The sequence below is a fragment of the Leptonotus elevatus genome, chromosome 1 (assembly GCF_054856555.1).
Source record: "Leptonotus elevatus isolate MCC_2025b chromosome 1, RoL_Lele_1.0, whole genome shotgun sequence".
In the NCBI taxonomy this organism is placed as follows: domain Eukaryota; kingdom Metazoa; phylum Chordata; class Actinopteri; order Syngnathiformes; family Syngnathidae; genus Leptonotus; species Leptonotus elevatus.
In genome coordinates this window covers 13,675,846-13,688,440 of record NC_141239.1, presented here as the reverse complement: position 1 = coordinate 13,688,440, position 12,595 = coordinate 13,675,846, and the positions used below count along the sequence as shown (strand labels likewise).

Below are 12,595 nucleotides of genomic sequence, written 5' to 3'. Positions count from 1 at the left end.
CAATGCACCGCTGTGGCTTCCTTTAAGATCCCACCGCGCCCAATCCAATCATCCACCCACTCCTGAGGTCCTGCAGGCTATTTTTAGCCTCTTCACTCCCCCTGTATCATTAGGGTCAATGTGGTCCTTTTATTACCTCCGCCAAGGAGCGCATGCCTTTGTTTGCTTGCATCGCAATGTCTACAGTTTTTGAGATGGGAAACTGGATTTATTTCCCTTCAAAGTCAGTTTTAAGCTCAGGATAATTTGGTTTTGGTGTTTATTTCATATATAATATAAAATTGTATCTTATATGCGAGAGGCTGTATTTTAACTGGATCTGAACCTGGTTACGAATTCATTTAAATAATAATTATAAATAATTTTATAACAAATCATTATTGCTTTTCATGATACATACAAAACAGAAGCACTAACAGTTGTGTTATGTCTTTTATTATGTAGCTTTACCTGCTTAGTTTTTTCCAAGTTCATAATGTGCCCCTCTTTCAAGGGGCGGACCTTGTTGTGACTGGGGCAATTGTCCTTTTCGGGATCAATAAACTAATCTTGAATCTGAAAATAAAAAATATTTTTACATGAATAGTAATACCCTCTTTGAGAGTGTCAAATCAAAAAGGTTTACCGATAATGACATGTTGACTCCATGTCATGTTATCACATTGTGGATCGTTCCAAGCAATTCCGTGTGTGTGCGTGTGTGATTCAGCACGTTCACCGTGCGTCCCAAGGGAGGGGTGGACATTGGAGGGGGTAGAGTTGGAGGAGGTGGGAGTGGCAGGAGTCATCATCATCCTCATCACCTTAGGCCAGATGAGTGAGAAAGAATTGTGAGTGGGTGGGATAACATTCCACGGAGATGACACATCCTGCTCAGTGGGACCTGCACGTTGCCATGGTGACAGACAGGCCAGCTTTAACGCTTCCTGTGTGACTTCACGTATTCTTCGGAATGAGCGGGTGACATCATCAAAACGGGAAAAAGACCAACGTAATCAAATATCTGAAAATATATGAGAAAAACATTACAACATAGTACATTTTGAAAAAACAAACAAAATATGATAAAAAAATATTACAAAATCATTTTGAGGAACTATAGACAAAAGTTTGGAGACTAAGTATGATTTGGGTGGTCATAACAATTTACTAGTCAATTTGGCGAATGCATCATGCAATACCAGCCAAATTGGCTAGTACATTTTTATGACCACCCACCAAAATACATTTTAACCCACATTTGGCGGGTTGGCCGGTGGTAATTTACAGCCCTGCGTATACCACAAATACTGTATAGAAATACCAAATTGATACATAAAGGTGTGCTAAACGTTTTACTATTTTTTGCATTAAATATCCAATTATTTTTATATTTGGGTCTATTTTTGTTTTAAATGCTTTTCTTAATGTTTTTTTATGTGTATGTTTTCTTATGTATTTATTTTTATTTAAATCGTTTTTACAATTATTATTGCATATACTGTATTTCTAATTTAGTTTGTCTATTATGAATAGTTTTTTATTATTATGTTTTCTTATGTATTTATTTTATTTTGCTATTATTGCATATACAGTACTGTATTTTTAATTTAGTTTATTATGAATTGTTTTTATTTTTCAAACTAAACCAAACTATATACGTTTTTTTCATCGTTTCCACTCCCATCAGTTGATGCAGCGTGACAACTCCGGGGCGCTCATCAAAGCAGTCACTTCTCTTTTCCGAGCCGGCGGGCCTGCCTCTTTCTCAGAGCTGACGGCGTCCATGTCCAGCCTCTTCTGCGGATACCCGGAGGGCGGCGGCGCGCGCGTGCTTTCCTTCAACTGGTATGAGGACAACAACTACAAGGTGTTCCTGGGTGTCAACGGCAGCCGCACCCGCGACACATACGTGTATGACCATACGACCAGTGAGTTCAGCTTCCCAACAAAATATCTGACAAACATGGTTATTTATTCACTTATACATATAAGTCACCTACGTGGAACAATTAAACTATAACTAACTAACTAACTAACTAACTAACTAACTAACTAACTAACTATTGTACTGCTTACCTACTTACATAACTGCCTGACTGCATAGCAAAATACACATGTAACTAGCTAACTTTAAACTAACTTTCCTATGTATTCTATAGGTTTGTACCATACCAAGATTAACTATATTGGTTTAAGTCGTGTACTAACTGGGTAGATACCTAACTAACCAATATTTGAACTATCTATGTGGTTAATTAAGTAGCTAGTTCTAACTAACTAACTAACTAACTAACTATTTTGCTGCTTACCCACCTACATAACTGACTGCCTGACTGCATGGAAAAATACACATGTAACTAAATAACTTAAAACGAACTTTCCTATGTATACTATAGATTTGTACCATACCCACCAGATGAACTATATCGGTTTAAGTCATGTACTAACTGGGTAGGTACCTAACTAACCAAGAATTGAACTATCTGGCTAATTGAGTAGCTAGAACTAACTAACTAACGAACTAACTAATTAACTAACTAACTAACTAATTAACTAACTAGGTAGTTACCTGCCTGTCTATCTAATGTCACCCAGGATGTTGACAGGGGGTGACATCTATCTATCTATCTATCTATCTATCTATCTATCTATCTATCTATCTATCTATCTATCTATCTATCTATCTATCTATCTATCTATCTATCTATCTATCTATCTATCTATCTATCTATCTATCTATCTATCTATCTATCTATCTATCTATCTATCTATCTATCTATCTATCTATCTATCTATCTATCTATCTATCTAACTAACTAACTAACTAACTAACTAACTATTTTGCTACTTGCCTACTTGCTGCCTGCCTGCATTAACCTTTAGCACGTGACGTCACTGGCCTTATTGGAAGCCCCCTCCGGGACGCTGGACGGCAAAAGAGCCACTTGCCTGTATTGTAACCATTGAATCTCATACATCGGAAAGTCCTTTATCTAATTGATTATCTTATAAAATGGTCATATCTTGCTTTGCGGTCAGTTGTACAGACAGTCAAAGGAGTAAACCGAATGTTGCTTTTTATCGCATACCTACTAATGAAGACAAAAGGCGTAGATTGATAGCAGCAATCAACAGAAAGAACTGGCAGCCCACAAAGTATTCACGGATTTGCAGTGATCATTTTTTGCGAGGTTAGTAGATAAATGTTCATACATTTTATTAGTAAATGGACACTCTAACAAAGATTGTAACAGAGGTGTCGAATTGCGTGTTTCAGATCACATTAACGAGCCAGATAGTTAGCGTCTACGCCAACTGCACGAGCGCACAGCTTAGTTTTAAAATGTACCTTCTTCAAAACTATTAAGTGCATTTGACTGTTTAATAATGTGGGATTTCGTCTTTGTGCTTGGAGTTTTTCACTCTGGAGCCGGAGTCAGATTCATGAAATGACTGCATAGCTTGCCACCACGATAGTCATTTGTTCCATTCTAGTAACATAACATCATCACAGCGTTTCAATATAGAACGCACTATGTAAAAATAAGTCAGTTAGCATGACAAAACAAGTTTTACCTTAGCATTACGAGGTATATTGTCCCCCGGTGTGAGCGTAGCATCTCGTCCCAGAGACCCAGCCAGCGACAAGCTTTTAAATCAGCCCTGGTGTAAGGAGGAGAGACGGCATTGACTACATAATGATAAAGGTCGTGAATTCCGGCAAAGTCAGCTATTTGATTAACTTGGTAAAAACAGCAGGCAACAGAAGGTAAGGGGCTGTTTTCAAACTAGCGATCTAGTAGATTCCATGGCTCTATGGGCAATAATAACTTTTAATTCGTAAAAAAACAGTCGCTAGGTCACTAAGTCGCTCCGGGTCACGTCCACTTCCATTCAACAATCATTTCCTTCCGCCGTCCGTCATAGGGCGGTCACGTGATCACGTGACGTCAATGCAAATGGTCACATACGTATGAAACTATTTCTACTACCTACCCACCATTGTCTGCCTAAATTCAGTTTAGGATCAAACATATCTTCCTAAATTCAAATGTAATTCAAACTCTGCCAAATTCAGCTAATAACCCAAAATACTGCCTAAATTCAAATTAAGACCCAACCTCTATTCCTAAATTCAATTTCAGAGCTAAAATCTTTACCTAAATCCAATTAACTCACAGATTGTCCACTTTGACTTGTCCTCCGCCATTACATTGAATTGTATCTTTGATGTTTGCAGCTGCCTTCTGCAACAGCCTGATGCAGACGCTGGAATCTAACCCGGTCACCAAAGTGGTTTGGAATTCTATCAAGCCCCTGCTGATGGGAAAGATCCTATACACTCCTGACTCCCCTGCCGTCCGCAAGATATTAAAAAGCGTAAGGAAGGCCCGCCGCCAGCCGGACCCATCTGACACCCCTTTCCTCTGACTCTTTAATCATGCTCACTGTTTGTTTTGTGTGTGTGTGTGCGTGCGTGCGTGCGTCAGGCCAACACCACCTTTGAGGAGCTGGAGAGGCTGCACAATTTTGGCAAGATTTGGGAAGAGGTGGGACCTCAGCTGTGGGCTTTTTTCCACGACAGCGTGCAGATGAACATGATCAGAGTAAGACTTGAAAACAAGGATTTCAAATATTACTCACCCATGAACATACTCAACATCTGAATTCCAACTCAGTAATTCTTCATTGACCCATAGGGCATTTAAAATTGAGCCTATGAACTGTGCCTAGCAACAAATGAACAAATGAACAAGCTAACTAGCTAAGTAGCTACTTACCTACCTACCTTATTAACTATCTAAGTAAATAAGTAAGGAACTCTCGGTCTAGCCACCTAAGCTATCTGGCTAATTCAATTCAAACACTTGCTCTGTTCTTGATTCTAAAGTGCGCTGGCCACTAAGTCAGGAAATATATCGCTAGCTACCAGGATAACTAACTAACTAAGCAACCAACTATCTAACTTTATCACTAAATAAGCAACCTGCTTGCATCCTTTGCTTTTACCGAGGCATGCTTCATATATTTGTACATGTGATGGCCACAGGACACACTGGCAAACCCCACGGTGATGAACTTTGTGGACAATAGCCTGGAGGATGCCAACGTGACCACCAGAGACATTCTCAATTTCCTTTACGGTGGCCCGGAGGAGCGGCGAGGGGAAGGAATGCCCAGCTTCGACTGGAGGAATATTTTCAACGTCACTGACCAAATCATACGCACCATCAACCAGTATGCTGAGGTGAGAACAACAAGAACTATCTGTCTGTCTGTCTGTCTGTCCATCCGTCTTGATCTCAAGCAACCAAGCCAAATAACTTGATTGCTATCAACCTAAATAACTAATAAGGTAACGATAAACAAATGTTTGTTTGTTTGTTTTTTTATGTTAAAAAAACGTCATAAGGTAACAACTAAAAAAACGAATAAACTAAAACTTTTTTTTAAATAAAACACAAAGCCTAATACTAAACCTAAATAACTAATTAGCTAAGTAAATAAGTAACTCTCTGTCTAGCTACCTAACCTGGGTAGCTAGATAGCTTAAGTCAGGAAGTAAATTGCCAGCTACTAGCCCAAGTAACTCTCTAGCTTGCTACTGTAGGCTACCAAACTATCGAGCCAAGGAACTAATCTCCCACCATGGGGAGGGTGAAGGCTGGAAGGTATCCTGCTGTCACGAGCTGTCACACGCTAACATGAATAAAAGCGGGACAAATGGTTGCATCCATCCTCCACACAAACAAATGTGAATGTGACACATTTATTCAGCCAATTAGACATAGCCGTCGGCCACCATTGTACTGCTACAGGGCACACCCGCCCTCTGTCAAGTGCTGGAACATATGTATCCATTAGGCTCTTTCATCCTGTCACATTTGGATGGGACGGGATTTCGCTCATCTACAGTCATCTGAATGGTCACATTGGACACACTGTGGAATAGGATCGTGGTTCATTGCATGTCTTGGGAATTTTCACAGGCTGTTACATGTGTGTGTGAAGTGCAAGATTTAACTACAGGTAACTAGCAACTAACTAAGTGAGCTAGTTTTCAAGTTAACTCACAAAATAAATAGCTGGTTAGCGTGATAGATATCTAATTTATTAAATAACTAGCCAAGTAATAAGGTAATTAGCCTAAATAACTTAATAAAAAGCTAACCAAAGTAGTAAGTAGATAGGTAGTAGATTGGTAGCTCAGAAGGTAACTAACTTAGTTTAGTCAACAACTTTTGAACTTCTTGCCCAACTAACTAACTAACAAGAAAGTGACTAATGTTATTGCTAATAAAGTATTTAACCTAAGTTTGAAACTAGCTGAACAAAGTAACTAAATTAATTAATTAGGTTATTTATTGAATTTTGCATTTCACAATTTAATGAATTCAGATTTTTGTCAATTCCGCACAGCCAACAAACCATACTGAAACATCACAACAACACTTGTCGAGTTCATTCTTGATTTGAAGTCTCACGAAATTTGCTGAGGTCACAGTGCTGTTGAGGGTTTGAACTGACAAGTCTTGGACTGTTCCGTTGACCATGACTGTTTGGTGCAGCAGGGCCTACTCATTTTTCATCATCTACAGCAACCCAAACCGCATCATATGACTCAGCACCATTATCTCGGCTTGCTGTCAACCTTGTCTTTTGTGACTGTAGTGCATCAACCTGGACAAGTTTGTGGCCTACACGGACGAGTCGCAAATGATTCACCAGGCCTTGTACCTGCTGGAGGAGAACAAGTTCTGGGCTGGCGTGGTCTTCGCCGACATGTATCCCTGGACCACGAGTGTCCCGCCGCACGTCAAATACAAGATCCGAATGGATATCGACGCTGTGGAGCGCACCAACAAGGTCAAAGACAGGTTAGTGGGGATAACATCAGCGCAGTCTGAATGGAAGGTGTGCTTTTCTGTTGCTACCGTGACATCCTTGCCTTTCGGATTGCGATCTTGTCTTTGATCTCCCAAAAATGTCTGATATTTTGGAACTGTTGAGTTTTTTGACTGAGAAAACTAATATCTCGCCTTTCTGACCAATCCTGACATTTTGTTTGGTATGAATGCTTACACCAACGGCATTTCCATTTAGTGTGATATAAATTAACTCAAAGAAAAGTCAAGAGAAGAAGAAAAAAAGGGGGAAATATCTTATTATACTTAAGTAAGTTACGGGCTAGCTATGTAACTTACAGACTAACGACTGTAAGTAACTACGCTAGCATGCTTGCTGGCTACTGACTAGATATCTAGTCAGCTACGTAACTAGTAAGAAGGTAACTTGCTTGCTGTCTAAGTCAGTATATGTGTGACTAGCTAGCTAACTACAGTAAGTAGATAAGTTTAGATATATGCTAGATAACAAAAATTATAGCTCAATAAGTAACTAGCAACTGTAAAGATGCATCTAACACACCAAACAAACTAATCAACCAGCCAAAAAACACACCACAGCCAAAGAGCTGATAAAAGTTTGCAGTAGCTAGTGTTCTCCCTATGTCTCCAGGTATTGGGACCCGGGCCCTAGGGCGGACCCCCTGGAGGACCAGAGGTACATCTGGGGGGGGTTTGCCTACCTGCTGGACATGATCGAACACGGCATCATTAAAGTTCACACGGGCCACGATTGGCCACTCGGGGTCTACGTGCAGCAGATGCCCTACCCCTGCTACGTGGATGACCTGTGAGTCTGCACTGCTAGTTTGATATCTCGAGAGAACATAGTTAACTAAGTTAAGCTACCTAGCTAAGCAAGTAGGTAACTAGTTAGCTAGCTAGCGACTGTACTAAATAGGTAGGTAACTAGTATGCTATCTATCCAAGAGGCCTAGCTAGTAGTCATTAGTTAACTAGCTAGGTAGCTAAGTTGGTAACTAATTACTTAAATACCATAACTATCTAATTACCCAAGAAAGGAAGGACTTAAGTAATTGCCTGCCTACCTAACTACCTAACTAACTAACTAAGTCAGTAATCAAGTAAGTGAATAAGTAGCACGCAAACTAAGTAAGTGAGTAGATAGTTAATTAGCTGTCTTTTTTACGAGAGCATTGTTAACGGAGCGTAACCTCTCCCTGGCTGGCCATCAGCTTCATGATCACGCTGAACCGCTGCTTCCCGATGTTCATGGTGCTGGCGTGGATCTACTCAGTGTCCATGACAGTGAAGAGCATTGTGTTGGAGAAGGAGCTGCGCCTCAAGGAGACCCTCAAGGCCATGGGCGTGGCCAACGGCGTCCTCTGGTGCACCTGGTTCATCGACAGCTTTGTCACCATGGCGGCCAGCACAGTGCTGCTCACCTCCATCATTGTGGTAAGTCAACAAACAAATTAACTAACTAGTTAAGGAAGTAAGAAATTAACTAGCTAGCTGCCTAACAAATTACGTAACTCGCTAACTACAGAATTACCAATCATAATTTTAAAACTAAGTTAGATAGCTAACTAAGTAACTATATAGCTACCTATCTAATTAGCTAACTAAAGTTATAACTAACAAGACTGCTAAGAAAGTAGGTAAGACATTATGTACCTGCGTGTCTACCAGCCTGCCTGCCTACCTACCTACCTACCTCACAAACACTAATTCACTAACCACGATAGCTAGGAGCGTAAAGACGTAGGTAGCAACCTAGCTAAATAACTAATACCATATGACCCATTTCCAGGGCGGCAAGGTGCTGAACTACAGCGACCCGTTGCTGGTGTACCTGTTCCTGCTGACATTCACAGTGGCCACCATCATGCAGTGCTTCCTCATGAGCATCTTTTTCAGCAAGGCTAACCTGGCAGCAGCGTGCAGTGGTGTGCTCTACTTTACCCTCTACCTGCCCCACGTACTTTGCTTCGCCTGGCAGGACCGCCTCACCACCACCATGAAGATGGCCGCTGTACGTAGACCAAAGAACACATTTTGAGAAAGGTCGCGTGATGATGTCACCCATTGTCCTTCCAGAGCTTGCTGTCTCAGGTGGCGTTTGGCTTCGGGACTGAATACCTGTCACGCTACGAGGAACAGGGCATAGGCCTGCAGTGGGACAACATCCGGACCAGCCCGCTGGAGAAGGACACCTACTCCTTCCTCACCTCAATCTTTATGATGACGCTGGACGCCGCACTCTATGGCGTCCTGGCCTGGTACCTGGACAACGTCTTTCCAGGTGAGGCCTTGGCACCGAGGTGCTTTTAAAATGTCTTCTTTTCTCATAAATTCATCCCCTTGTTGGGAGCTTTGCAATCATGTGTACCTTAGTATCAGACCCTCAAACCCTTTTTTGACTAGCTAAGTAAGTAACTACTTACCTAGCTACCTCAGTAATTAAGTAAGTAGGTAAATAAGTAAGTGGCAAGCAACATACAGTAACTACTGTAAGTAGGTAACTAGCTAATTAAATAAGTATGTTGTTAACTAGAAAATTACTTGACTTAGTAGGTAACTAGCCAGCTACATAAGTACATAATTAGATCGACTGCCAGCTCCATACTTTGATAAGCAAGTAACTCACTAGCTGCCTAAGTAAAAAAGTATGTAACTAAGTAATAAGCAAGTAACCCAATTAAGTAACTGATTAGCTAAGTACGTAAATGAAAATGGCCAACTTACATAACCAAGTAAGTAGGTAGATAAAAACTAATGAGTAACTATCTGTCTAAGTAAATAGCTAGCTACTGTACATACAGTTATTACAGTACCTACATAAATTAACTAAGTATCTAGCAAACCAGATAACTAGCTAATACATTCTCACGGCCGGCTCTCTGCAGGTCAGTATGGCATTGGTCGGCCATTCTACTTCCCCTTGCAGCCGTCCTACTGGCACAAACCTTCATCTCCAGCTGCTGCCACGGATGACGCAGGTATTACCAGCTCACAAGTGCACAAAATGAATGTTAATGAGAAGATATTATGTACAAGTGACTTTTTTTTGTTTGTCTGCAAAAGCTAAAGTGAAATGAATCAACCAAGTACTTTTTTTGTTTGCTGTCTATTTCAAAAACTGATGTGAAGTGCTGCCGCGAGTGGAAAAGCAATTCATGCTTTTACTCTCTTTATGGGTGCTCGCGTGAGCAGCTTCACGGTTCGCACTGTAGTGCAGTGTTTTGCATTAAAAAAAATAAAAACATAAATAAATAAACATCACAGACGACACAATATGGCCAGTGAAGAGAGAAAAAAACAAGTTTGGCAGGATTTTGACTTTATTCTCAGAATTCTCACTTTAAAGTCAGAATTCTGAGAATAAAGTGAGAATTCGGAGAATAAAGTGAGAATTCTGAGAATAAAGTCAGAATTCTGAGAATAAAGTCAGAATTCCGACTTTGAGAATTCTGACTTTGAGAATTCTGACTTTATTCTTAGAATTCTGACTTTTAAGTGAGAATTCTGACTTTTAAGTGAGAATTCTGACTTTATTCTCAGAATTCTGACTTTAAAGTGTTAATTCTGAGAATAAAGTCAGAATCCTGCCAAACTTTTCTCTCTTCACTGGCCCTAATCCTCTTCCGTAACACCAAGATCCCTGGAAATTGTTTAAATTGTTAAATAATTTGTTATTTATTTCACAGTTACTCCTGAAGCGGACAAGGCAGAGAAGGACCCCGAAAGTGGCGGCTCACCGGCCGAGACTGTCAACGCCTGCAATGGCTCAGCCAGCAGGAAAACCTGCAAGCACCAAAGCAAACGGGAGCGCCTGGAGCGGGAGAAAGAGTGGCTGCGGCTGCAGGAAGAGGAGGAGGAGGAGGAAAAGGCCTCTGGGGGGACAGAAGGTGAGGAAGTGCGGAGAAAACGCTAAGGAGACCATCTAGTGGATAGGCGAGGTGTTACATGTCAGATACAACTAGAGCTACACTTAGAATGAGCATTAGTTTAAATCCAAATGAAATATCTGTAATGTCTGTTATATAATATTAATTATTCAAGTATATTATTAATAATATTCTGTTTTTAACATGATTCTGATGCACAAGAGGGGCCAAAATATAAGAAACTGTAACTTCTTCCCAAATAAATACAATAAAAAAAAGTTCATTTTTGATTGCACACTTCACATGACTTTTTTTGTATTGGATGTAAAAAAAAAAAAAAGAGGAAAAAAAAGGTAATTTTAATAATACTATTTTTTGAAGATTAAGTTGCAATTTGACAAAGATCTCATTGCTTTGTTCTGGCAGGCTTGCTTTTGTTCGAGCCTGATCCAGTGAGTCTGGAGTTGGGGGTACGCATCCAGGAGCTGGTCAAGGTGTTCCCGGGAGGCTCTCGTCCCGCCGTCGACCGCCTCAGTCTCAACTTCTATGAGAGTCAAATCACCTCCTTCCTGGGACACAATGGCGCTGGGAAGACTACCACCATGTGAGTTGACAACATACGCACTTTTTATTATTGTTGCTTGTTGTTTAATTCAGGAGTGATTTCTTTCTTTCTTCTGTCGAGGTCCATCCTTACCGGGCTCTTCCCGCCCACATCCGGCTCCGCTTACATCTATGGAAGAGACATCCGCACCGACATGGACATGGTGCGGTCCTCCTTGGGGATGTGTCCTCAATACAACATCCTCTTCAATCAGTGAGTACCTCTTGCGCCACTTTTAAGCAGAACACGTGCCCACAAGACCATTTTTTGGGGTACACCCAAGTGCATCCATTACATACAATACAAGATGCTCACTTAAAAATAAATGATAAATTAATTAATTATTTTTGACAGTACTGAGTTTAAAAAATGTAAATATACTCATTTTTAAAACTGTTTTGCATCGAACTCTATATTTTGTAAATATTAATACATTCAAAATACCATTGGATAAAAATGCTTATATTATACTATATTATATATATTATATAATGCTTATAAAACAAAAAATAAACACATTTAGGCCTACATTACATTAATAGTATAAAGTTGTTTTAATATTAAATCAATAAAAATTATTGTAAAATAATCTGTTTGGAATGTCTTACAATGCCATTGTAAAACATTCCAAACAGATTATTTTACAATATTTTTGATTATATTTTAAATAATAAATACATTTATTACTTTTGACAGGACTGAGTTTAAAAAATTTAAATATTCAAATTTTTAAAACTGTTTTGCATCGAACTCTATATTTTGTAAATATTAATGCATTCAAAATACCAGTGGTTAAAAAATGCTTATATTATACTTGCAACCAATAGTTAAAAAATAAAAATAAACACAATTAGGCCTACATTACATTAATAATATAACATTGTTTTAACATTAAATCAATAAAACATATTGTAAAATAATCTGTTTGGAATGTCTTACAATGGCTCCCAGTATATTTAAACTGAAAAAAGAAGAAGATCAAAATGACATTTAAAACAGTAATTACATAAACCCAGTTTGGACTTGTACTTTGGAAAAATCTGAAAACATTACATAAAAGGTGAAATAATAAAAAACATTCTATATATTTTAATTGAAAGAGTTCTAAAAAGACAGTTTTGATTGTATTCAGTCTCATTATAATTTTATAAGAAATTGAAATAAAAATGCCCAATTTTGAACAAAAAAGAAGATTAATTCAAAGCATTAATAAAAATAATATGAATTGAGAATAAAATAGATACATTTTTTAA

General features: G+C 39.2%; 1 protein-coding gene across 4 annotated transcripts in view; it reads left to right on the top strand.

Annotated features, from left to right (window-relative positions):
* LOC147180959 (retinal-specific phospholipid-transporting ATPase ABCA4-like) overlaps positions 1 to 12,595 on the top strand; it is a 35,831-nt gene that overhangs the window by 7,488 nt on the left and 15,748 nt on the right. For all 4 annotated transcript variants that reach the window (XM_086075481.1, XM_086075473.1, XM_086075465.1 and 1 more), the window contains exons 9-21: positions 1,670 to 1,910; positions 4,223 to 4,362; positions 4,473 to 4,589; positions 5,033 to 5,230; positions 6,655 to 6,860; positions 7,501 to 7,677; positions 8,084 to 8,306; positions 8,662 to 8,883; positions 8,949 to 9,153; positions 9,758 to 9,850; positions 10,559 to 10,759; positions 11,165 to 11,342; positions 11,424 to 11,555. In XM_086075481.1, coding sequence (XP_085931607.1) covers positions 1,670 to 1,910; positions 4,223 to 4,362; positions 4,473 to 4,589; positions 5,033 to 5,230; positions 6,655 to 6,860; positions 7,501 to 7,677; positions 8,084 to 8,306; positions 8,662 to 8,883; positions 8,949 to 9,153; positions 9,758 to 9,850; positions 10,559 to 10,759; positions 11,165 to 11,342; positions 11,424 to 11,555 — 2,333 coding nt within the window. The remainder of the gene's footprint in view (positions 1 to 1,669; positions 1,911 to 4,222; positions 4,363 to 4,472; positions 4,590 to 5,032; positions 5,231 to 6,654; positions 6,861 to 7,500; positions 7,678 to 8,083; positions 8,307 to 8,661; positions 8,884 to 8,948; positions 9,154 to 9,757; positions 9,851 to 10,558; positions 10,760 to 11,164; positions 11,343 to 11,423; positions 11,556 to 12,595) is intronic.